The 26,141-nt window shown below is 38.6% G+C and overlaps 1 protein-coding gene across 3 annotated transcripts; it reads left to right on the plus strand.

Moving 5' to 3' along the window:
* NMRK1 (nicotinamide riboside kinase 1) lies at nucleotides 1-25,895 on the plus strand. 3 transcript variants are annotated; one of them, XM_054583012.1, is made up of 9 exons: nucleotides 1-234; nucleotides 8,049-8,109; nucleotides 9,097-9,187; nucleotides 9,475-9,523; nucleotides 15,849-15,996; nucleotides 16,076-16,147; nucleotides 16,798-16,904; nucleotides 19,582-19,665; nucleotides 25,026-25,895. In XM_054583012.1, the coding sequence occupies exons 2-9, from the start codon at nucleotides 8,081-8,083 to the stop codon at nucleotides 25,043-25,045; spliced, it is 600 nt and encodes a 199-aa protein (XP_054438987.1). In that variant the 5' UTR covers nucleotides 1-234; nucleotides 8,049-8,080; the 3' UTR covers nucleotides 25,046-25,895. The 3 variants fall into 3 exon arrangements, with proteins under 3 accessions (XP_054438987.1, XP_054438988.1, XP_054438989.1); XM_054583013.1 differs by having other exon boundaries at nucleotides 42-112; XM_054583014.1 differs by lacking the exon at nucleotides 16,076-16,147 and having other exon boundaries at nucleotides 43-234.
* The last annotated feature ends 246 nt before the right edge of the window (nucleotides 25,896-26,141 follow it).

Below are 26,141 nucleotides of genomic sequence, written 5' to 3' on the forward strand. Positions count from 1 at the left end.
CCGGCTCCTCCCAACGGGGCGGCAGCGTTGAGCGGCGTCGGGTCCTGGTGGGACTGATCCCTGGCTTAAAGATCACTGCCTGGCCCGCCTCTGACCCGGAAGGAGCGCAGGGGTAGGGGCAGGGGCTGTGGGCCTCTCAGTTAGCGAGCTGTGGGGTTGCGGTGGGTTAGTGACAAACGCGCGCTGGGCCATCGCCTCTGCCGCTTTGCTTGGGAATATTAAAACTGGCACCCGGTGAGTACCTGCCTAAGCAGCGCCGCGCAGACTCTTAGAGTGGGGCCTGGAAGTGTTTTCAGACTCTTCCTGCGCCGGAGCCCGAAACCTGGTTGCGTCTTGCGAGCTGCATTGGGACTCTTCCCACGCTGACAGGCTGACGTATGGCCTGCCTAGTGTTCTCGTGATGGTTTAGTGCTTTAATGCAGTCATCCTTAAAATGGTAGTCTGCCTCCCAGAGACCCTACAGGCTGTGGGGGAGGCACAGGGGACGGGGCCAGGTCTTGATCCCCACGGGAGGCGGTCTTTTATTCCTCTAGCTTTGGGGTTGACTAACAATAAAGCCCGCCTGCCAACCATGAATTTACATTTTTATGTGGCTGAAAAGGAATCAGGAGAATATTTTGTGAAACGTGAAAATTATATAAAATTCACCTTTCGGTGTTTATGCAGTTTTATTGGAACACAGCCACGCTCTTTTGCTTATGCGTTGTCTGTGGCCGCTTTCACTTAACAACACCTGCCCGCAAAGGCGGAAACATTTTCTGCCTGACACTTTACAGAAGTTTGCCCACCCGTAACCCAGCAGGTTCAGTCGCCAATGGAAGGCAAGGGCTGGATCACACAAGAAATACAGCGTCCATAAGTTCGTAATAGCACAGGCAATATAAATACTATGTTTGCGGAAAGAAAAATTGAAAAAACTTTCTGCATGAGAGTCTACGTAAAACAAAGCTTTGAAATTTCCTCTGGGGGTTAGTGGAAGATCGAGTGATTAGGGGTAAGGGGAATGGTTTGCATATTCAGAAACTTTATCCTTGAGAGAATTCTGTTTACCAAAAGGGAGAAAAATTTAAACAATAGTAGGAAACGACTTCCCAGCTGCGTGGAAGAAGTTAATCAAAATATCTATTGAATAAAATAAATGAGCGAGAAGTCCTGAAAACATTTCACTCTTTTAAAAACATCAAACTGCTTTTTCAATACGTAGAAAAGCAAAGCCCGTCGTTAGCGTGGTATCCGCCTTTCAGACTCTCTGTACTAGGGAGTTGCCGTATCCGTACAATCTGCTGATTCTGCACATGCCACCTCTGACCATTTTGCAGTTTGGAATCCAGAATGTACCGAATTTAATAGTGAAATATAAGGAACACCAGCTATGAAGAAAGGACTCAACAACATATTTTACTTAGGATAAAAAAAAGTACTAAAAATAATTAAAATCACTTAAAAAGTGTTTGCTTTTGGATCTTAGATCTCCTAACCCTATGCAAATACCCTGTGCTGTTGAGGAAAGCGTTAGGTTTATTGGGAGAATAAATACATAAATATCCCACAAGTTTGGGGGTGGTTTATATTCCCAATAATCAGATGTCCTGGACTGATGAGACTGAAAAGTCCAAATGGTTGTCTCTCTGGAGACATTCAATGATTAACAGTATGCAGTTGGTCAAATTTGCTTCATAGAGCCTGCTGCTGCATATACATATTTATAGCCTGGAAACTCTTGATTGAAAGCTTTTTAAATGTGATTTTTAAATACTTCTTAAAGAGGACACAACAGGCAGTGAAATAACAGACCGTGATGTTGAAGTAGGCAAATGCAGGGCCTGAACTTAGGATTCACCTGAAGCTGCCCCTTGCATCCAACATTGTTTTTGAAATAAATCGCGTCTGGGATTGCTACACCCACTACCTCCCCAGCTACTCAGAGCAGCCTCAGGTCTTGCTTCTGCTTCTTCCATTTCCTCACCCTTCCCACCACATTGTCATCTGTTCATTGCTAATGGACTATACCCAACATGTGCCCAAACGCTGTCTTGTACAAACTAAGACTAAGACTGCTGACTAACAGAACTGAGGGTTCCTGTTTTGGTAAGAACTTACATTTGACTGGGGGAGTTCCCTCCTGAGGCCAAGAGATTTTATAATAGTAGGTTCTTGATTCATTCCTGTTTTCTGAATTGCTACAGTTGCCACCAAAATAATCCCCCTAAGCCTATTTTCCAGGGCCACAATCACACTCACTTGTTATGTACATGCTATGTAATTGATAGAATATCCTTGTGTGCATGCACAGATGTGGGAAGAAGCACAGGGGACCAGTATTCCTTGCCGTTCAGTGTGCCCAGCAAATATTTACCCATTAATAATGCATCAATATAAAGGACATTAATTATACATGAGAGCCTCACAAGCCAGCACATGTGCACCATTAAAAATAATTTTATTGAATTTATTGGGATGATGTTTATTAAAACTATATAGGTTTCAAGTATATAATTCTAAATACATCATCTGTGTGTTGTACTGTGTGTTTACCACCCAAAGTTGTCTCCTTCCTTCACCAATCATCCCCCTGTACCCTCTTCTATCTCCTCCCAACTCCCTTCCCCTCTGGTAGTCACCATACTATTGTCTGTGTTCATGAGTTTTGTTTTTGGTTTTTGCTTAATCCTGTCACCTGTCCACCCAGCTCCCTAACACCCCTCCCCTCTAACAGCTGCCAGTCTGCTTTGTATATCTATGAGCCTGTTTCTATTTTGTTTATTTGTTTGTTTTGTTCATAAGATTCCACGTATGAGTGAAATCATATGGTATTTGTCTTTCCCCCACTGACTTATTTCCCTTTGTATAATGTTCTTCAGGTCCAAAATAGATTTGCAAAGGGTAAATATCCTTCTTTTTTTTAATGGCTAAGCAGAATTCCATTGTGTAAATGTACCACAGCTTTTTTTAAATTATGTTTAATTGGTTATGCTATTACAGTTGTCCCAATTGTTCCCACTTTGTCCCCCTCCAGTCAGCATCCACCACTCCCTCTGTCAGTCCCCTCACCACTGTTCATGTCCATGGTCCCATGGATCATGCGTATAAGTTCTTTGGCTATTCCATTCCCTATACTGTAATTTACATCCCCATGGCTATTCTGTAACTACCTATTTGTACTTCTTAATCCCCCCACCTCTTCACCCATTCCCACACACCCCCTCCCATATGGCAACCATCAAAACACTCTCTGTATCCATGATTCTGTCTCCGTTCTTGTTTGCTTAGTTTGTTTTTTAGATTCAGTTGTTGACAGGTATGTGTTTATTGCCATTTTATTGTTCATAGTTTTGCTCTTTTCTTAAATAAGTCCCTTTAACATTTCATATAATAATGGTTAGGTGATGAACTCCTTTAGTTTTTTCTCATCTGAGAAGCGCTTTATCTGCCCTTGGATTCTAAATGATAGCTTTGCTGGGTAGAGCAATCTTTGCTATAGGTTCCTGCTTTAAATGACTTTGAATATTTCTTGCCAGTGCCTCCTAGCCTACATAGTTTCTCCTGAGAAGTCAGCTGACAGTCTTATGGAAACTCCTTTGCAGGTAATTATCTGCAATTATCTGGATTCTTTTTTTTTCTTGTTTTTCTTATTGGTTGTTTTGTGCTTCCTTATGTTCCAAATCATTGATTTGATACTTGGCTTTATTTACTCTACTGTTGTTTCCCTATAAATGGTTCTTTATTTTATTTAGTGTATCCTTCATTTCTGACTGGATCTTTCTTATGCTGTTGAGGTCCTCACTAAGTTCCTTAAGCATCTTTATAACCAGTGTTTCGAAATCTGCATTTGATAGATTGCTTATCTCCATTCCATTTAGCTCTTTTTTTGGAGTTTTGATCTGTTTATTCATTTGGGCCATGTTTCTTTGTCTCCCCGTTTTGGCAGCCTCCCTGTGTTTGTTCTATGTCTGAGTTAGAACTGCTATGACTGCCCTTCTTGGTATCGTTACTAATATAGTAGGTGTCCTGTAGGGTCCAGTGGCACAGCTTCCCCTATCATCCAAGCTGGGTACTTGAGGTGCATCCTTTGTGTGGGCTGAGTTTAGCCTCCTCTTGTAGTTGAGCCTTGGTTTCTGTTGGCAGGTCAATGGGAGGGACTTACCAAGGCCAGTCAGCTGCAAAGACTGGCCGTGACCACTTGCCACCAAACTCCACCCTCCGTGGAGGATCAGCCGTGCAGGGGCAGGATGGTGGTGCTCTGACGTAGTCTGTAGCTGTCCACTGGGTGCACAGGCCCTGGAGTTTCCAGGGTTATGCAGGCCAAGGTTAGCCCCCACCTGTGTTTTCCCCTAGGCCACCCTGCCTGAGCTATAGAGCAATCTGAGATGGCTACCACTTGTGCTGGGCTTGGAGATGTCCAGGTGAAGCCAAACTGTGAATCTAGGCTGGCTGCTGCTAGTGCTGGGCCTGGGGCCACTTAGCAAGAGGTACTGACTGGGGTTGGGGCTCCCTAAGGTCAGTTGTTGCTTGTTGGAAAAGATTTAGGATATTGTGAAGCTTGGGCCAAAACCAACCGTTCATGTGGAAAAGCTCCTGTTAACAGCTGTAAGTTGGGTGGGACAGAGCCTCAGGGGATCTCCAGGGTGGGACAAACAGTGTTAGCCAGGTTGGTGGAGTCTCAGATATGGCACCCCCCTGCTGGCTCTGTGGCTCTGGCCACCTTTCTGTCTGGGAGGAAGCTGTCCCCCAGCGCTCGCTTAGATGCCAGCCACTTTATTTTCTCCCTGTATGCCACTGGTGCCTTTCGAGCTGCTACTGTGGTGTTGGAGCTCAGACGGAGTGAGTCTGAGTCGGTGAGTCCATGTGTGGGTTCTTTAAGAGGAACTGCTTGGCACTCCAGAAGTTTCTTCTGCTGACTCAATCCCTACTGGTTTTTGTGGCCAGAAGTTATGGGCATTTATCTTCCTGGCACTGGAATCCTGGGCAGGGGGGCCTGGTGTGGGGCTGGGACTCCTTGTTCCTGAAATAATCCCTTCTGGATTTTTATCCACCGCACCAACCCATGTATGTATGTGGGACCAGCCCATTCCACGTCTCCATGCTTCCTTTCAGTCTGAATGGATGTGGTTTCTTTTAGTTGTCAGGCTTCCATTCAACTCGGTTTCTGCTGGTTCTGAGTGACGGGGGTTCTATCGTTTAGTTGTAGTTTGGATCTGGTTGTGCAAGGAGGCGAGCCGTGTTTGCCTGTGCCGCCACCGTGGCTGGAAATCGCACCACAGCTTTTACAGCTTTTTTATCAACTCATTTACTGAGCACCATCCTTTCTTTGCCCTTGGTAATAAAGTGCTTTTTTGCAGCTTAGAAAGAGGGAAGAAATTAACTTCTTGTTCTAGTTTTGTTTCTCGCTTTTCCAAAACTTACTAGCTGTGTGACCTTGGGCAAATCACTCCATTTTCTGGGCCAGTTTCAACTTTTGAAAAACAAAGAGGTAGAGAGTAGGTGAACTCTAAGACTATACTTCTCTGGTTTTAAGAGTTTAATGTTCTGATGAACTATCTAAAAATGAGTGGTGTGGGGACAAAAATGACAAAGTTTTATGTTTTGTTTTTGTTTTTGTCTTTGTTTTTTGCCAAGCGAGGACACCAATCTACTACTATTTACTGCCAACATAACTTCGTAAGAGAAAGAACATTTATTAGCAAAAAAAAGTAAGAAAGGTACCATCTGAATATAAAGGGCAGTCTTTCTCTTCCCAAAAAAAGAATAGCTGCCAGCCTTGCACTGACATTAAAAAATAAGAATAGGGTAAAATTAAATTCAAAAGCAGAGAAGTTATGAGGACAAAAAAGCCATGTACTAAACTTGACAAACCCAAGGGAGGCCTGCATGGTGGCCCTACAAACTCAGAGACTGAAAGTAACCACATGGGATGGTCTGAACATAAAAATTCCTAATTAAAACAAGTCATGGTGGGTAGTGATGTCCTGGGCCTATAGTTTCCTTGGCAAAGGTCAATCTTTACCTTAAGCGAGCCTGTCTTTTTACATCTAAGGTAACAAACCTTTGGAGGTCAGAGTAATCCCCTTTTTCCTGACCCCTCAGTATAACCTCACACCAGATTCTAGAAATCACAGACCCCTCATTGTTATCTTGTTTCCCAAATACTTTCTCCTTGTGCTATAAATGGTAATTATTAACTATCCTGGACCCACCAAAGGAACAGAAGTATGTGTCTCTGTTTTTCTCCAATCTCAGAGATTTTCCCACTTTGCTTTTTCCCGCCTCCCTAATCTATCACCAATGAATTTCATGTAAACCCCCTTCTGTCTCCTCCTTTGATTCTAGCTCTTAAAATAAACTGCAAAACTGCCATTCTCCAGAGCATTTTCTGAATCATGAGATTTTGCTTCCCAGCAATTGTCATCAGTTTTGCTCATATAAACTCATAAAAAGTCTCTATAGGTTTGGAGGTTTCTTATGTCAACAATGGCAGCATAAAAATTTACAATACTCATTTTACGCAATCATTCCATTGATATGCTTTGTTGGTTTGGGTGGAATATATCCTCAACAGTGTAACCCCTGGTGAAACTTAGATGTCCAACTTACTCTGTTTTGTTTTTAAGCATAGTCATTATTGAATTCTTGTTTCACATAGACTTGTTAGTGAAAGTGGAACTAAACCTTAAGTAATTGCTCTGAATTTGGAATAATCTGGATAAGCTGAGAAGACACCAAGAAACCACAGCCTACTCTCCACCAGGCTCCTCTCCCCGCTACCCCTCCCCGCTACCCCTCCCCAGAGGAAGCCTACGCACAGGTCAGAGAAGGGAATGGGAGGGCCGCTGGGAGCCTCCAGCTCAGGGGCCACTCACCCTGGACAGCACATCTTAGGTCCTGATCACTCAACCAAAGCAGTCAGGAATAAAAAGCAACTTTTCTAAGATTTGTTTCAGTGAGCTTCACCTCTTCATTTAAAAATGTGAAAATGACCCATTGGAAGGGACGGCTCTGGTGAACTCTAGATGACCATGTATGAAACTGCCCTCCACTCGCTAGCTCGAGGCCAACAGTCAATGACCTGTGGCTAAAACCTGCCCCTCTGCTTGAACATTTGCCATCAGTTTCGTGAGAGGGAGCACTCACTTTCAAATCCAGTAAGGGAAGTGTTACCAAATAAAAAGAAATTTTATTCTTCTCATTAGTAGGCATTTATTACCCAAAACAATTTTACTCAATTATTATTATGTTTTGATTTTCATCAAATAAAAAAAACACGTAGAAGTTTGTTTTCTCTCCTGTCTAGATACTTACATAGTAAGCTAAATTTTGCCTCTTGGCCCACAAAGCCTCTAAGATTTACTACCTGTCCCATTTCTGAAAAAAAAATTGTCTACCCTGGCCCTAGACCTAGGCTTTTGGGTGAGGAAATAGTACCCTGTAAGAGCATTGTCTCTCCATTTCAGAAAGGGGGAGAGGGGGAGAGAAGCTATGCAGTTCACTTCATGGCGGGTAGGGGTCATCTCCAAGTGACTGAATCATGCAGGTAAAAAGCAACCTGGCTAAGAGGAGTGTGAAACTCTAATGAGCGCTGTAGCCTAGCAACCCAACCACAGTCTTGAAACAGACCTTCAAGGGTATATGTTTTGCCATGCAGGCCTTTTCAGTTCACTTGACTTGGGCACACAGGCCCTGAGCATGCACCATCTGTTGGCACTTAGCAGGAGAGTGGCAGAGAGAAACCAGTACAGGCATACCTCGTTTTATTGCATTTTACAGATGTTGTGTTTTGTTTACACATTGAAGGCGAGACCCTCCACCAGCAAAAAGATATAACTCCCTTTATTACAGGGTGGTCTGCAACTGAGCCCACGTTATCTCTGAGGTGCGCCTATGCAATGTGAAGCTCCTCCACACAAGGTGGCTAATCCAGGGGTAGGGTAACCCAGAGATCACAGCCATCCTTCCTCCTCAGCTGGCCCTCCTCCTATTTTAGGACTCTTTTTTTTTTTTTTTTACCTCTTCAGACTTCTAAATGAGAGGTGTTTGATTTTTTCTTTTTTTAGGAAATTTTAGGAAGATATTTTCAAAGCTAATTATGAAGACATTTGTCATTGGAATTGGTGGGTGAGTAGTTTTGCTACAGTCAGCTGGTCAGCACACTCAGGATGTCCAAAAGGTGTTTTCATGTGGACATGGTGGGGAAAGGAGAAACAGTGAGGATTCCTAAGTCCTGGAGAAAGCAGGCCACTATCAAATGTAAAACAGTGGAGCGCAGGCTACATAAATGCTACCAGGAGATAGGAGAGTGTCCTTATAAACAGCAAAGCAAGAAAATCAATAGGCAAAGTTTTCCTACTTTATCATTTATTTTCTGGAGCTGATACCAGAAGCAAGGCCTGATCAGATGCTGCTTTGGTTCAGGATGGTTTCATTCTCTACATGGCTGCTCCCCCAGGGTGACATTGGAGAAAATCTGTCATTCCTTTTCTGTTATGCCCAGCTTTGGACATGTGAAATATGGAACCACCTCACCTGACTGGTGTGATAAGCTAAAATGGACTTCCCACCTAACCCCAAAGTGGATAGAGATTAGAGGGAAAGGAGACCTCACAGAGGAGATGTGAATTCATGAAGGTGGGCTTGTAATAAGCCACTCCTCCATATTTCTCCATTGTACATTGAACCAAAATCACAATGACCATATGCAGTTTTATGTATGTACTTGCATTAAAATGTGCTGCTCATTTTCTGTGTTGCTTATGAATCCTGTAAATGTTTTACCATAGACAAAAAATTATTTTTTTCCAACACAATAGCTGCATTTTTAAGTCTCAGTATTACCCAATTCACTTGCTCAGTAGTTAGTTACCTTTCTCCTCAGTTCTTCCCAGCTTACTTCTTATAATTTATTACATCAGGTCTAATTATGCCTATGGTTTTGCCAACAGAAAAACATTATCTATGAAAGAAATAATTTTTTCTTAGATATTAGTTATTGTTTTAAATATTTTTTCTAAGATAATTTGTAAACGTTTTATTTGTTTAATGCATCTTTATCCTTGGTATGTTCCTTTTTTTTTAATTTTTTAAATTTTTTTCTTTTTGGTTCAGTGTGACAAATGGTGGGAAGACAACACTGGCTAAAAATTTGCAGAAGCATCTTCCACACTGCAGTGTCATATCTCAGGATGATTTCTTTAAGGTATCTATAAAACTTCTTAGATAATTTTTTTAACAAACAAACAAAAAATTCCAGCAGCAGAGTTATTTGGATTACATCCAAAAGCCTTTGCTGAGTGATACAGCTTTTGTAGTGAAGGTAGAGTCAATGCAGTAGAGTTATTTATCCACTAGGTGGCAGCACTATCGGTGCTGTTCTTTAATTTTGTTTGTCCTCATCATCCAAAGCATTTATTAGTTTATTGCCTCTTCAATCTATAATTCTATTATTTATACATTGCACAGTTTTTATGGGTACTTTTTTTTCAGCCAGAGTCTGAGATAGAGAAAGATGAAAATGGATTTCTTCAGTATGATGGTAAGTAGATGATCTTATAAAAACATTATGCCCTAATGTTCATTTTCTCTTTCAAACCCAAATACTTCACTCTCTATGAAGGCACTCTCAAAAGTGTGTTCAAATGTGTTACTGTAAATTTAGTCTGCCTTTGTAAACATTTATGATTTATGTTCAGCTATTATTTAAAATGAAATCTTTTTCCCAATTTTATATTTAAAACTGAAAACATTAGAATGATGTAGATTTTTCTTCTGAAGCTGAGGCAAGGTGTGTTCACTGGTACTCTAGTCATCCCTGCCTGGGGAATGCATAACTAACTGTACTTCCCTTCCCAGCCCTGAGTCTTACCTGCAGCAAACTTGAAGCACTCCGCTTCTGAACTTTCCTTCCAGTGACCGCAGAGGTACTGGGCAGCAGGGGTTTTTTCTTTACACTGATCAAAAAGCGTTGTGAATATTTTTTAGATGGATCCACCTCACTCCTCTATGCAATCTAACATGGCTTTGAAGCCAAAGGATTAAAGTTCATCAGAAAAAGTTTATTTTGCTACAAAGAATATCATGTTAGTAAACTACATTTAATGGTATTATCAACTTTCATAATTAACAAGATGATTATTGAGTGTATGAAAATTAGCAGCCAATAGAGTTCTCTTGAGGAGCCATAAAATATGTTCTTTATTTTTAACTTTGATAACCTTGGAGGAAAATGTTGTGTAGCCAGTTCTTACAGACACATGCTTGTTTTAAGAGAGGCAAAGTCTTTGATTTGCTCTCTCGTCTTGTGTCTTGAGATGCAGCCCAGGTATTTTTTCCTTCTGTTCCCCTCCCCTAAAGGTTAATAAGGAAAATTATTACAAAATCAGATTAAACAAGGAAGAACTATTTTCAACAATTGATAAAGAATTATTCCTAGTTTAAATGAGTTCTTGCAAACTGATAAGAAAAATAGTAATATACAAATTGAAAAAATGTCCAAGGATGTGAATAAGCTATTCACAGAAGCAAAAATTTGTTTGATAATACGCAGTAAAAGGTCAACCTCAAAAGTAGTCAAAGAATTGTAGTTTACTTTTTTCCCCACTTACCTAGGAAACAGACTTTTAAAGCAATGGGAATTATCTAATGATACCACTGACTTAATAAAACAAAAACTATCACAGGTGGGAGTATAATAAATTGGTACAACCTCTCTGGAAAGAGATTGAGCATATGTCCCAAAGACTTTAAAATATTTATGCCATATTCAAGGGTTCAAGTGTCCACTTCCAGTAATCTATCTTAAGGATAAGAATCTGAACTTTTTAGGTAAATGTACAAACTTAAGCTAAGTCAAGGTAATGTTTAAATCTTTATGGTGACCATGAAAAGATAATTTTTAAATGTTAGCTATCAAGTTTATAAATAGATGAAATCATTAAAATATAGTTGATGAATACAAAGAAAGAAGTTAAAAGAAGTGAAAAACAGAGATCTTAAAAAAACCAAAGGATGGTATAAAAATAGAAAATCATAGTAAGCTGATAGATTTAAACATTAGTAGCTACCTAAGTTAAATGAACTAAAATGCTCCAAATATTATCAGATTGGACTTTTTTTTAAAAAAGCCAACTACCAGCCTCTTGTAAAAGATGTATTATATTTAAATACTATCACATAAAAAGTAGTCAGCAAAAGGCTAGAAAAAGATAATATATCATGCAAACACCTACTAAAAGAAAACTGGTATAACTATATTAATATCAAAGTAAACTTTAAGGCAAAGAGTATTACTAGAGATAAAGAGAAATCAACTCAATAGGAAGATAAACAATCTAAAATTTGTATGCACCTAATAACATAACTTCAAAATACATTAAACAAAGCCTGACAAAACTGAGAGGAGAAATAGACATATCTATAATTATTGTGGGACACTTTAATAAAATTTCCTCAAAAACTAATGGAATAAGAGGCAAAAATTATAAGAGTATAACAGGTTTGAGCAATACAATTATGAAACTTGATCAAAGTAACACATATAGAACCTGCACCCAACAACAACAGAATACACATTTTTTCCTCAAGAACACCTGGAACCTTAACCAAAATGGAGGTATACGCAGGAGCATGGAGCAAGCCCTAATACTTTTCAAGTAATACAGAAATATCCTCCCCTCACAAAGAACTGAATTAAAAATCAATAACTAAAGAGGAAGTAGAAAAGTCCCAAGAGTTTGAAAAATACTCAGTACCTTTTCTTCCTGATTTTAAAAACTTTTTCTTATGGAACATTTTAAACATGTTTAAAAGTAGGCAGGGATGTATAATGAATTCTCATGAGTTAAAACATTCAGCTTTTAAAATGGTGAACTCTTGACCAATTGTATTTTACCTATTCCCTCACTCACTTTCTCTTATATTATTTTGAAGCAAATCCCAGACATTTTGTCTGAAGCAAAACACTTCTATCTCCCATGGGTTAAAGAATAAATCACAGTGAAAATAGGAAAATATTTTTAACTGAGTGATAAGAAAATATGTTAAAACTAATGGTATTTCTGGTTCCAGCCCAAATGGGTTGCCCCCATTCCTTGCTACTCCTCTCTCTTACAACTAAGAGTCCTGGATCGAATACAACAAACAAAGGGAAGACTGAAAGGTGAAAAGAAAAGAGCAGACTGACTAGGGACTTGAGTGCTTGAGGAATAACATGGCTGTGAGTTATCAGAGTTTTCTTTTTGCCTCTTATATATTCAGGAAGAGGTGCAGAGAATTGTGCAACATGGAGTTGCCCATAGGTACAGACAAAAAACAAACAAACAAACAAGCAGGAAACCTGTTCCTTAATCAAAGTACCAGAAAAAGGGTAGCCTAGCAGAATAGAAAATCATTTTGATATTCACCCTACTCAAGTCAAACAAAGAAGAAAAGCAATCCTCCCCTCATGGTAGCAGGGCCAAGTGGAAAGACTTCTGAACCCACCAACACTAGTGGACGTGAGTTGGGCCTCCGTGCCATCCATTGGGATCCTATCAGTGGGGCCAAACAGGGATTGGACTTCCACCCCCACCTAGAAGCAAAGAGGTAGGAAGAGGCAGTGTGAGGTGGTGCTGGTTGGTACCCCACACATTCCTCACCCAGATAGCATCAGCTACTATCAGCAGAATTCAGTGGAGAGCTAAACTTCACCCTTCACTGAGCAACAATGAAGCCACGCGAGCACTTTGCTTTTCCCTTTCTCCCCATCCTGGCAATAACCCCCTCCAGTATCAGTGAAGCCCAGCAGGGAGCTAAACATCTGCTCCCCTACAACCCTACGGCCCGCCCCTACAACCCTACGGCCCGCCCCGGCAAACTACACCTAATCAGGTGACTGCCGACAAAAAATAAGATTAAGTAGGCTTAAGAGCCTCGCCGTGTAATGCCCAGAATTTCCAGGACAAGACTGAATATCACTTGTCATGTCAAGAACCAGGCAAGTCTCAAGTGAGAAAAGACAATCAACAGACACCAATTTTGAGATGACAAAGATGTTGAAATTATCTGACAAAGTATTTTCAAGCAGTTTTATTAAAAGGCTTCAGTGAGCAATTGTGAACATTCTTGAGTCAAGTGAAAAATTAGAATGCTTCAGTAAAGAATATATAAGATGTAAAAATAAAGTAGAAATTTTATTTTTTTATTTAAACTTTACTGTATTTTTTTCCATTACCATTTAATCCCTTTGAATCCCCCCGCCCCCTAGCAAGAACCACACTGTTATTGTCCAGGGACTGTTGTCCATGTCCATGAGTCCTTTTTTGTTCAGTCCCTCTATCCCCTAGCTCCTCTGCCCCAACTAGCTGTCATCTGTTCTCCCTCTATGAATCTGTCTCTGTTTTGCTTGTTTGTTCAGTTTGTTCATTAGATTCCATATATGAGTGAAATCACATGGTGTTTGTCTTTCTCTGACTGGCTTATTTCACTTACCATAATATTCTCCAGGTCCATCCACACTGTCGCAAACAGTAAAATTTTCTTCTGTTTTACAGTTGAGTAGAATTCCAATGTGTAAATGTCCCATAGTTGTTTTATTTACTTATCTATTAATGGACACTTGGGCTGCTTCCATTTCTTGGCAATTGTAAATAACACTGCAATGAACACAGGGATGCTTATGTTCTTTTGAGTTAGTGTTTTGGATTCCTTCAGATATATTCCCAGAAGTGGGATTCCTGGGTCAAAAGGCAGATCCATTTTTAATTTTTTGAGGTATCTCCAATCTCCTTTCCACAGTGGCTATACCAGTCTACATTCCCACCAACAGCCCAAAAAAGTTCCCCTTTCTCCACATCCTCACCAGCATTTGTTTGTTGATTTATTGACGGCAGCCATTCTGACAGGTATAAGATGGTAGCTCATTGTGTTTTTTATTTGCATTTTTCTAATAATTAGTGATGTTGAGCATATTTTCATATGTTTATTGGCCATGTGTATTTCCTCTTTGGAGAAATGTCCATTCAGGTCCATTGTCCATTTTTTAATTGGGTTGTTTGTTTTGCTGGTATTGAGTTTTGTATTGGATATTAATCCCTTACCAGATGTATCAGCAAATGTGTTTTCCCATTCTGTGGGTTGTCTTTTTATCTTGTTGATGATTTCCTTGGCTGTGCAAAACCTTTTTAGTTTCATGAAGTCCCATTTGTTTATCCTTTCTTTTATTTCCCTACCTGGGGAGATATATCCATTAAAAAATTTCTACAAGCAGTCAAAAGAAAAAAAAATTTCTACAAGCAGTATCTGAGATTTTGCTCCCTATGTTTTCTTCTAAAATGTTTATGATTTCTGGTCTAATGTTTAAGTCTTTGGTCCATTTTGAATTTATCCTTGTGTGCAGTGTAAGAAGGTAACCTAGTTTCATTTTTCTGCATGTCTATCCAAATTTCCAAACATCATTTATTGAATGAACTATCTTTAGCCCATTGTATGTGCTTGCTTCCTCTGTTGAATATTAATAGACTATAAAGGTGTGGGTTTATTTCTGGGCTATCCAATCTGTTCCATTAATCAATGTTTCTGTTTTTATGCCAGTATCAGGCTGTTTTGATTACCCAAGTAGAAATTTTAGAACTAAAAACAAATAATAACTGAAATTTGAAAATTCACTGGGTGAGCTGCATGGAATAAATATGATAGAGGAAAGAATCAGTAACCTACAAGACAAAGTAATAGAAATTACTCAATCTAAACGATAGAAATAGACTGAAAAAGAAGTTAACAGAAATGCTGGACAAAAACTAAATATCTAGCATGTCATTGGAGTCTCAGAAAGAGAGGAGAAAGAATGTGGTGCTGAAAAAGTTTTTAAAGATTTAATGGTGTAAAACATCTCAAATTTGGCATGTGACATAAATCTGCATATGTAAGAATCTGAGTGATTCCCAAACAGGTTACACAACACTGATCAACAGGGGGGAAAAAAAGATAATAGCATTTCAGATTCTACAGATAATAAAAAGATGAGAGTATTATAAACAATTTATGCAAATAAATTAGGAAATTTAAATGAAATTGACAATTTCCCAGAAAAATATAACTTGCCAAGACTAACACCAGAACAAAGAGAAAGTCCTAGTAGCCCTATATCTGTGAAGTAAATTAATCCATAATTTATTTAACTAAAACCTCTAAGCACAGATGACTCAATTCAGTACTTCTGGAGTGGGACTCAGAATTTGTGTTCCTAGTTAAGTCCCCAGGTGATGTCGCTGCTACTGGTCTCGGTACCACACTTCAAGAATTACTTTTATATTTCCTTTTATAGAGCTATAATTGTACGCTCAAAAAGTATGGACATTTTATAGTTTGAAAGTGGCATATTTGTGTTCTTTGTAAGAGTTTTTAATGATTTTTTTTTCTTATTTACCTTTAGAGCTCCTTATGTATTAAAACTATGAGCTCTTTGCCAAATACATTGCAAATATTTTCCTCAGTGTGTCATATATCTTTCAAACGAATTTATAGATATTTTGTCATCCAATGATGTTAAGATTTATGTAGTCAGAGGGTAATAGAAGTTATAAATAAAACAAGATAAGCCATGAGTTTATGTTGTCAAAGCTGCTAATGGGGACATGGTGTTCATTGTATTTTATTCTCTACTTTTGTGTATGTTTCAGATTTTCCATAATAAAAATGTTTCAAACATTAATTTCCCAATATTAGAATTTACAATTATCTGAAAGATTTGTTATTAGGTTTTTTGGAGGGTGAATAGCATTTGTTATTTTACACATTTATGGAACCCAGGATATATTTATCATAAAAAACTGTATCATAAAACTTTTGTTTTACTGATTTCTAATTTTGTATGTTCTTTGAAGTGCTTGAAGCACTTAACATGGAAAAAATGATGTCCACCATTTCTTGCTGGATGGAAAGCTCAAGACACTCTCAGGGATCAACAGACTGGCGAAGCACTGAGGAAGTTCCCATATTAATCATCGAAGGTTTCCTTCTCTTTAATTATAAGTAAGCATCCTCACTCAAATATTGGCTCAGAATGAATGGGAAAAAAAAACCTTGTGAACAAAATATATTGGTGTTTTAGGCCCCTTGACACTGTATGGAATAGAAGCTACTTTCTGACCATTCCATATGAAGAATGTAAGAGGAGGAGGAGGTAAGTTTTGAAATTGCCTTTGTAGATTGTGATTCAAAAGACAAAAAAAAAAATTACAAAAAACAAGAAAAGCAACATTATTGAGCAATGTGTAAACCATTTTTCAAACAGGGGAAGCCTCAGCTCTTACACAATGGGCAAAACCTTTTTCCATAAATGATCATCCACATGGAGTAATGCAAATTAGCTTTCTAAGAAAAGACCCTTATAGGAGACATTTGGCTTTTTCCTCCTAAATCTTCAAATGAAGTAATTCCATGTTGATTATGATTTTAAGTTATTTGGCCTATATTCTGCTAGAGCCTCAAAGAACACCAATCAGTTTAAAGCTTAATCCAACATATCAGTATTTCTATCATTATTTACACTGATATTTGTCTCTTAATTATTTCATTAAAAAACTAAAGGGGGAAATAATATGAATGATAGTGAATTGAAAGATTAATTTTTTTAAGAGACTAATTTTTGGATGAGTCAACTAAATCCATTGTCTTTGTAACTGGTATTGAGTCTAAAAGTCTAAAATGTGTTATCTTAATCCTGTTTAGATTCAGTCGCCTGTGATTTTTTTCCCATTATCCTGACCGTTATTATTTTACTGTATCAATGTGTATTTCCATCTACATGAAATTTCCTACATGTTTTGATAGTACAAGGGTCTACCAGCCTCCAGACCCCCCAGGATACTTTGATGGCCACGTGTGGCCCATGTATCTAAAGCACAGACAGGAAATAGAGGACATCACATGGGAAATTGGTGAGTGCCCATTCTCCCTCAGCGGAAGGCCTTTCACTTGTCATTGCCTCTAAGTACACAAAAAGAAAGGACTTTACGAGGCATGTTTCTCATGTATTATATTGTAAAGGAATATACTTTAAGCCATAAACCTGTGGGCTCCCCATCTTCCACAACTGGCTCTCCTGGCTTCTGTTTCTCTCTCTATGGCTCTTGTCAATAGCTTGTCAACATCTAGATGGTCATTTAGTCAATAAACATTGATTGAGTGCTCTCTGTGTATAGATAGTGCCCTGATGATATATATCAAGGGAAATAAGGCAGATCCGGTCCCTTACTCTTATGAGCCAACATTCTATTAGGAAAGCAGACATTAAACACAGTAGCTACATGAGCACATCCTTTCTAGTGTGCTCAGTACTGTGACAGCAAGCTCTTGGGGGACTGCCTAAGTCCTACTGATCCAACCACATATAAACCATGCTGACAAGCTTCACTGGACCAAGGAAAGAAGGCTGGGATGGAAGAGCACCCCAAACACTAGGTATGGTACATGAAAAGTCCAGGGGACAGGAAGGAATGATCATCACCCGAAAGAAGGTAGGTGTATTCATCATAGAGAAAACCAAGGAAAAGAGCTGCTTCTGATAATATAGTAAAGATCTAAACCCTAAAAGGCCATAGGCCAGTTAAAGACTGTGCCATTATCCCAAGAAAAGTAGGAAACCCTCCACAGGGAAGTTTGAACAAGGACATGATAGATACCAGGTTCTTGTTTTAGTAAGATCCCTCTGGCTATTTGGAAGGTGGGTGTAGAGGGTGCAATACTGGACATACGTTCTCAGTAGAACTGATGATAGTGTAGATATGAGGGTGTGGGAAATTGAGGTATCAAGGACAACACCTTGGAACCTGGCAGGTACTATTTTGAAAAACAGAAGTTTAGAAGTTGGAGGTTTGTAAGGTAAGAATGCAAGTCTGTTTCACACATAATGCATTAAGATGACTAAGAGCCACAAAGCAGCAATTTGGGAGAAAACATCTGGCTCTGAAACTGGAAAAGCTGGCGTTCATGCTGCCTCTCACCCCCAGAACCTATAAGTAGAGACAGGGGTTGAATCTTATGTGCACCTTATTCAGATGGCCAGCGATCTGAGAAGGCAGCAGGTTTTGTACCCTATAAGACCATCTTAAATTTCCTTTCAAGCCAGCCTTTTTATAAGGAGGAAAAAAGTGCAGGCAAGGGATTTGGAATTCAGGAAAAAGGTTAATCAGATAAAAGCTGCAGTCTGGCAATTTCCCTAGTATCCTTTAGCCCTGTTGCCTGGAGATTCTTTATCTGTGTCCTGGGCTGAGAGATGTGTCTCCCTGGAGCAGGATGGCTCAGATACCATCTTGATTGCTTGTACTCCCCTCTGGAGCACAAAGGTTGAATTGCTAATGGTCTCCTGGAGTGGGGTGGTCCATACCTTCAGTTCCTGAAACAATAGCTGTTTATATGCGTTAACTACAAAGATTATTAACTATTACTTAAAACTAAAATTTTCCAACGCTTGAGTCCCCCATCCAATCTGTGAGCGCCTGCTTAAGCAGACCACTGGGATACAGAGCTCAACACAGAGAAACTACAGGAGGTTGAGAGAGAAGGCTGTTGGTTGGGGCAGAGGAATCAGAACCGAGGTCTGTTCAATACTTTTTCAAATAAAGGGAGTTTTCCATATTGTCAGAAGCTTCATGGCTCCGGGTGGCTGTATCTGAACCATGGAGAAAGCACCCGAGGCCTCCCCATGGTCTGGCTGCTGTTACAGTCTTCTTCAGTCAGGTTTAACCCCTTCACCCTACCCCCAGAGCCGCTGCTGAGGTTCAAGTCACAAGACTTCCAGTTTGGACCATGGTTACAGAGCCATCCTCTTCTTACTGTTCTCTTTCCTTCTCCATCTAAAATACGAATGTGTGTCCCTGCTTTGCCTAATACCTTCAAAGAGTCTCCAGCCCTAGGTTAACACCCACATAGGCAAACATCAAGGCCTCTGAAGACAAAGGCACAGCCTCACTCTAAAACCTCATCTCTCCACTGTTCCTGCCTCCCCACATCCTTCCCAAACTGTGCTTCTTTTTCTTAAAAGGCAAAATTCTTTCCCGCCCCCCCCCCCCGCCTACTTAGGCAGTTTTCTGACTAGAAGGCCTTTTCCTTCAATGTATATAACTTCTACTTTTTCTCCAAAACTGATTATGCCAGTTTTATTAAAAATACATATCTTCTGGGCCTGGAGAATTCTGATTCAGTACACATTTGGTGGAGCCCAGACCCCTACATGGTTTAAGAAGCTTCATAGGTGATCTTGACGCACAAGTTAGAGAACTACTCCCTTAAATGACTCTTTCAGGGAGGCACCTCTTCAGTCCTCCTAAAGTGCCATATTCACAGTGCCACTTAATTATTTTTCATTCTTTTTTTTAAATAACATTCACATCAGCTAATCCACATTTCTCTGTAATTAACCAAAATTTTTTAACTTATCATTTCTGGCTATAATCTATTTCTCTCTTTAATGGCTATTAATTTCTTTTTACTTTATGGTCCTGGGTTCTTTGGTTAAACATACTGGTACTTTCCAAGAGATATCAGGTGCCATAGTAAGCATCCTATATTAAGCAGCCTGCTAGCATTTGAATTGCTCTCTTTTTCTCTTTTCAGTTTACCTAGATGGAACAAAATCTGAGGAGGACCTCTTTTCACAAGTTTATGAAGATCTAAGACAAGAGCTCGCAAAGCAAAAATGTAAGTATTGTCCTATCGAAGTGGATGGTAAAGGAACAGCTAGGAGTATGGTTCATCATATAACCAAAAATGGAATACCAAAATGCTAATATGGGAGTGATTGTATCCATCCATTCATTGCTTTAAAGATAATTCAGAATCAGAGACTTTGAACGTGTTTGGGGACTTGATTATTTTTTTAAGGGTGAAGATACTCACCCTTTGTTATACCTCTTAATAATATTTATGTTATGTAATTTAAATATTTTAGTGGAGGGTTGTTATTTCAGTGACACAGAAACTATCCTTTGACCTATTAAAGTTAAAATGTTGGTGATCGTGCTTTAATGTCTCGAGCTCCCCTTCTCCTTTATTACTCTGACAGATTTTCCATGCCCTGGCCAGGTGGCTCCATTGGTTGGAGCATCATCCTGTCCACCAAAGGATGGACATCTTGATCAGGGTGCACATGGGAGGCAATGAATCAATATTTCTCTTTCTCTCTCTCTCAAAACCAATAAAAACATATCCTCGGTGACAGTTTAAAAGAAAAAAATTTCCATGAATTTCTATTTCCCAAATGCCTCAAAAATAAACACAAGATTTTAAAAATTATTTATTGAGTGTCCCTTTAAGATTAAAAAAATTTTTTTGATCCTTACCTGAGGACATTTTTTTCATTGCTTTGAGAGAGACAGAGAGAGAGAAGCATCAATTGACTGCCTTCTCCTGCACGCCCCAATCAGGGATCAAACCCGCAACCTGAGCATGTGCCCTGACAGGGAATGGAACACACTATCCTTCAGTCTAAGGGCCAATGCTCCAACCAGCTGAGGCAACTGAGGCACACTGGCCAGAGCTCTTTAAAATTTTTATATTAGACAACACATTTTGCAAGTGACAGAAATCCTAAATGTTGCTTAAGCAAAAAAGGTACAGAGGCAGCAGTCACTGACACACATCAATCACTGGCAGACATCGTGTCTGTTGCAAGTACTGTCTTCCTAGGCCCAAAAGCCCCAATGCAGAAAGGCAGTTTATCCTTTTTCAAGATTGTCCATGGGTTGATAAATGTTGGAGCTGGGTGTTGGGTTAGGAGTTTACATGTTATTCTCACTGTTTTTGCAAACATTTAAAATTTTATATTTTAAGCAGTTTTTTTAATTTTATTTTTCAAGTATACTTGACAATCATACTGCTTTATATTAGTTTCAGGTATGAACACAGTGCTTAGACAGTCACATAACTTACAGTGATCACTCCCGATATTTCAAGTAACCAGTGGGCACCACACTTAGTTATTACATTATTATTGACTATATTCCCTATGCTGTACTTTACAACCCATGACTGTTTTGTGACCACCAATGTGTACTTCTTATTTCTTTTGCTTTTTCTCCCAGCTCCTACCCTGCCTCCCTTTAAATAGTTTTTTTTAAAAGCAGTTTTCCATTTTAGCCCAGCTGAAAATTGCCAGGGAAGACTTTGATTGGTCCCACTTGAATCATATGACTTTTGCTAAACCAACCGCTATGGCCAGAGAGATGGCATACTCTGACTGGCTAGGACTGGATCAGGTACTGATCTTGTCATTGAATACACCTCCTAAAGCCTCCTGAATTAAAAGGATAAAATTCTCCAAAAAGAAAGCAGGACAGGAGGTAGGAACCAGAAGAAGAAGGATAACAAAGCATGCTGGGAGAACAGAACTATAGACCCAGCAGCTGTTAAATTTGAACTGAGAGGATTTTCATGGCTATCCCATGCAAAATGGCGGTCATCAGCTGACTCAAGAGAAGCCAGTGTAAGTCACTACCAGCAGTGAAAAACATTACATGCTTTTTTTGGTGGGACACAACTGCCCTAGACCAAAGGCCATCATCTCTCAGTAAGAATTAGATTTCCCATGCCCTCAGTCAATTTCTGCCAGACTAGGGGACTGAACCCAGCCAAGTAGTTTATCGATCCTATATACTCTAATTTCAGAATCAGCCCTTCATGTAGGCATGAACCTATTTGAAGAAATTTCAGGACCATAATTAAATTACTTCTTAGTGGAAGTTAGAATTCTTGCAGTATATGCCTGCCCACCTCCCATCTGTTAGTTTGATGAAAGACAGGCCTCCCACAATGAAGCTCTGGGCACCAGCATGAATGGATACAAAGAGTGTAGGGAGAAGGGAGGGGCTCTGCCTTTGTAAATGATAGCACCTGAGCCACAGCCATTTTTATAGGGGTTATTGGCTTCCTTTCTGGCCCTAATGAGATACTTCCAAGGGCGGTTCAGCTGTTGGCCACCCAAGACTTTTCCGTCCTCTCAATAATGGCCAGTGCCCAGGTCCAATTCCCCCTTAGTGACAAAGTCACATACTGGAGTTTGACCTTATGTTCTACTTGCTAATAAAAATGAAAGGAGCCTTGATTGTATTTCAGGCAAATTGCACCTAGTTCCATACCAAATGCCAGCTTTTACCATCTGGTCTAGGGCCTAAGAATAGCTGGCATGTTTTGACAGGTGCTGAAAGCCCACAAGAAAGTACATGTCCATGAATGTCGCACCCTCCTCTTCCTTTGCCTATGCCCTAGAGGCCTGTAAGGAAATATTTAACTATACCTTTTAAGGCTATCTTATTTATATACTAGATATTAGGTACAGTTTTAAAAGAAGAAAATACAGGGTGGGCAAAAGTAGGCTTACAGTTGTGAGTATGAGAAACAGAGCTAATTCTTGTATTATTAATTATTACATTTTCTAAGCAAACAACTGTAAATCTACTTTTACCCATCCCTGTAAGTAACAGATATGTTAAGAAAGAAATAAAATCCAAAGCAGATCAGCTTTTCCTACATTGAAGACTTTTGTTATGTTTTTTCCAGTTGCATAAATACATTACTGTGTTATATTAACCCACCATCTTTCCCATTTCTTCCAACCACAATGTCCTGGCAAAGCCAGCCTGGAGGGATCCTCTGCATTGCCTGCTTTAACCCTCAGTTCAGGAATGAGCTAGTGGGGAGGCCTTCAGATGTTTCGGTTGACTCCTCTTTAAGCTCCTTCTAACATCTCATAAACCTGCTTAACTAATTTTCCATTCTAAGCATATAAAATAATAATTGTGATTAATAAAACAAAAGGGAAACAACAAAGACTTAATTTAATTAATAATGAAACAATAAATGACCCAGGAGAGTAAGGATATGAAATGAAGATATATATTTACTTCAATCCTTATTTAAATCCAGACTTTGAGGCAAAATTGAATCACTACCTATTCTTACTATAACAAGGCAGTATAGCCCCCAGCAACATTCAAACTTCCTTTAAGAATGTTATTTTCAGCCCTGGCTGGTGTGGCTCAGTGGATTGAGTGCCAGCCTGAAAACCAAAAGGTCGCTTGCTCAGTTCCCAGTCAGGGCACATGCAAGTAGGGGGCACTCGAGAGGCAACCACACATTGGTGTTTCCCTTTTTCCCTTCCTTCACCTCTCTAAAAAGAAATAAATATATTTTTAAATGTTTATTTTTGTCTCATTATAAAAGTATATTAATTACAAAATAAAGTTTTAATGTAATAGCAAAAGAGAAAAAATAATCACCTATATTTCTATCAGTCGGCAATGTTAAAATTTAGTGAGTACACACCCAATGTTTTTGCTGTTCAAATTCATGTCTTCTATATGGTTACATGGTTTACATGGTTAACTGTGATGCTTCTTTCTTTTTTAAATTAACATTTAATACTTAAAAAGCTTTATAGAGTCCATTATATAATAAAACTAAATAGCCCTCCCAGGTAAATAAAGTATTGAAGGCTGAGTTCTGTTTTGCTCATTGAAAGTGAATTGCAAGACTGGACTCAGATATCATAATGCAGAAGATGTCACATGTCTACTTTAAAATAGGAATAAGAAATTTCAAAATAGGCCCTGGCCAGGTAGTCCAGTTAGCTGGAGCATCATCCCAATATGCCAAGGTTATGGGTTCAATTCTCAGTTATGGCACATACAAGAAACAACCAGTGAATACATGAGTGGAAGGAAAATCAAATAGATGTCTCTCTCTCTCTCCCCCGATCCATGCACTTCTCTAAATTAATTTTTTTAAATGTAATTACTGTAAGAAAATTTTTTAAAAATTTGAAAATAAAAATTTAATCAAATGTTTATATTCTTTTTGGCATTTTTCTATATTGAAATATAGATTTCTAATAAAATCTGTAAAATTATATAAAATATAATTTCTAATTATAAAGTAGTAGTAGCATAACAGTTCAAACTGACATAAGATTATTGAGTCATTTTCCAATTGTTGGATATTTAGTATTGTATAAGTTTTTCACATGGCTTATAACATGCTATAAAAATATCTGCACAGATTGCTGGTTTTCTTCTCAAATTACATTAAAATTTTTCAAAATAGCACTTGTCTGGTCCAAGATTATAATCATTCTCACATTCTATATATTTCAAACATTAAATACTATACTAAAAAAAATGTGTTTCTCCAACATGAGGTGTGTAATAAGAATGCAGGCAGTTTATCGCTGGGTTTCTAAGTCAAAGTCACTAAGTATTCGACCAGGCTTCCTTGGTTTAAGAAAAAAGATTAAAGCCCCGACCAGTGTAGCTCAGTTGGTTGGGTGGCATCCCACAAAGTGAAGGGTCACAGGTTCGATTACTGGTCAGAGCACATGCCTGGGTTGCAGGTTCAGTCCTTGGTTGAGGTGTAAATGAGAGGCAACCAGTCAATGTTCCTCTCCCTCTCTTTCTTCCTCCCTTCCTTTCTCTCTAAAAATAAATAATTGAAATCTCTTTTTTAAAAAAGAAAAATGATTAAAGGTAACAATACTTATTTCCCTAAATCAAGCACAACACTCCAAACCAAGAATTTTGCAGCCAGCTACCCTTTGTGATAATCTTCTAGTTCTCAAACCATTTCATTTCTTGAAGTCAAGGATTACTATACTAATTGCAAATGACATTGGATACCTGATATCTTAAGATAGGCTTAAACTTAACGAAAGGACTAAAAGAATGAGATTTGGACTCCATTTAGTTCTTTACAGAAAACCAGCATTTCTGAATCCAGAATCCCTGTAACCTCTTTTTTTTAATTCTTATTTTGATTTTTGGGGGTTTGGGGCGGTGGGGAAAGAAACATCAATTTGTTGTTCTACTTATTTATGCATTCATAAATATGTGCCCTGACTGGGGACCAAACCCAAAATCTTGGTGCAGGGGGACAATATAACCAACTGAGCTACCTGCCCAGGGCTAGAATCCCTTTAATCTTATCAGCCTTTGAATACTGTTGTTAATGTGAAGATGTAATAAAATGAGAATTGGAATTCTCCACTAATTTCTATCATATTTATTCCCAAGGTCTGCAAGTAACAGCATAAAGACAGAATGCACTGAATTCTTCCTGGGTGAATTGAGAAACTTAACCAAGAACCTTATTCAAGAACCTTAACCAAGATATAACATACTGTACTTTGGTAAAATGACAGCTGTTGTTTTGTTTGTTCTAGCACACATGACTTCCCCAACATGTGGAACAGTAAACAGCTATCCATGACATTGGAAAAGAATTTATCTTAATGAGTTGTTTTCACTCCAAGGAGTGCATAGATACAGAATAGCTAGTAACACACAGTGAATCAGTTCCTCTACACCAGTGATTGTCAAACTTTTCTGAATGAGACCCAGAGTAAGAAATAAGATTTACATCACAATCCAGTATTAATGTAATCTATTATTTTGCAGTTATATCTATATGTTTGTACATGTACATATGTGTACATATGCACCCGCATAATCAAGTATCATAAAACATTTACCTTATATGCAATGTACTTTGGTATTTTTCTATTTTTAATTTTTTAAAAATATTGGTTCCTATCCCTTACCAATGTCCACCTCCTGTGAAAAATGGCAATGCCAGGAGTAGCAGTCACATTAAATGAATCAATAATTTCCTACAGTAACTTTTTTATGTGTGTTTTGTCATTGTTTATTCTATTACTGTTTTTTGCATATATCTAAAACCACTGAACCACTGTGTCATTTATGTTGAGACATTGTTACAAATAGGGTTTTTTCCTGTGTTTTATTTTGTTTTTGTCAAACCAATGGTCTAAAATCACAGAAAGAAGATATAGTTATTTCAGTGACTTGTAATACAGAGTACCTTCCACTGAAAAGCACATTCAGGCGATTTGAATTCTGTGATTTTTTTAGGACTTTTTCAATGCTGGAATTTAAATTATCTACTGTACTGATAACTTTTTGTTTATAAATAACAAACAGATTGCTCACAATCCTTACAAATATAAAATATATTGTTTTATTAACTTTACATGTTCTCTACAAACTCATTTGATCAGCTCTCATTATTTGTATATTTCTACCTAGCTTGTACACAGTGATGATTAGGGTTTTTTTTTTCTAATTTTTATTTTCTGGTCACACACTGCACATAAAAATAAACAAACAAAG

This window comes from Pteronotus mesoamericanus, unplaced genomic scaffold (genome assembly GCF_021234165.1).
Source record: "Pteronotus mesoamericanus isolate MK-2021 breed Mesoamerican mustached bat unplaced genomic scaffold, CSHL_Meso_final contig_73, whole genome shotgun sequence".
NCBI classification, from domain to species: Eukaryota; Metazoa; Chordata; class Mammalia; order Chiroptera; family Mormoopidae; genus Pteronotus; species Pteronotus mesoamericanus.

Bases quoted from the DNA above. Each gene is read 5' to 3' on its own strand.
- NMRK1 (XM_054583012.1), top strand. From the start codon at position 8,081: ATGAAGACATTTGTCATTGGAATTGGTGG. The intron at 9,188-9,474 runs GTATCTATAAAA...CTTTTTTTTCAG, and splicing joins CTCAGGATGATTTCTTTAAG to CCAGAGTCTGAGATAGAGAA. The intron at 9,524-15,848 runs GTAAGTAGATGA...TGTTCTTTGAAG, and splicing joins TGGATTTCTTCAGTATGATG to TGCTTGAAGCACTTAACATG.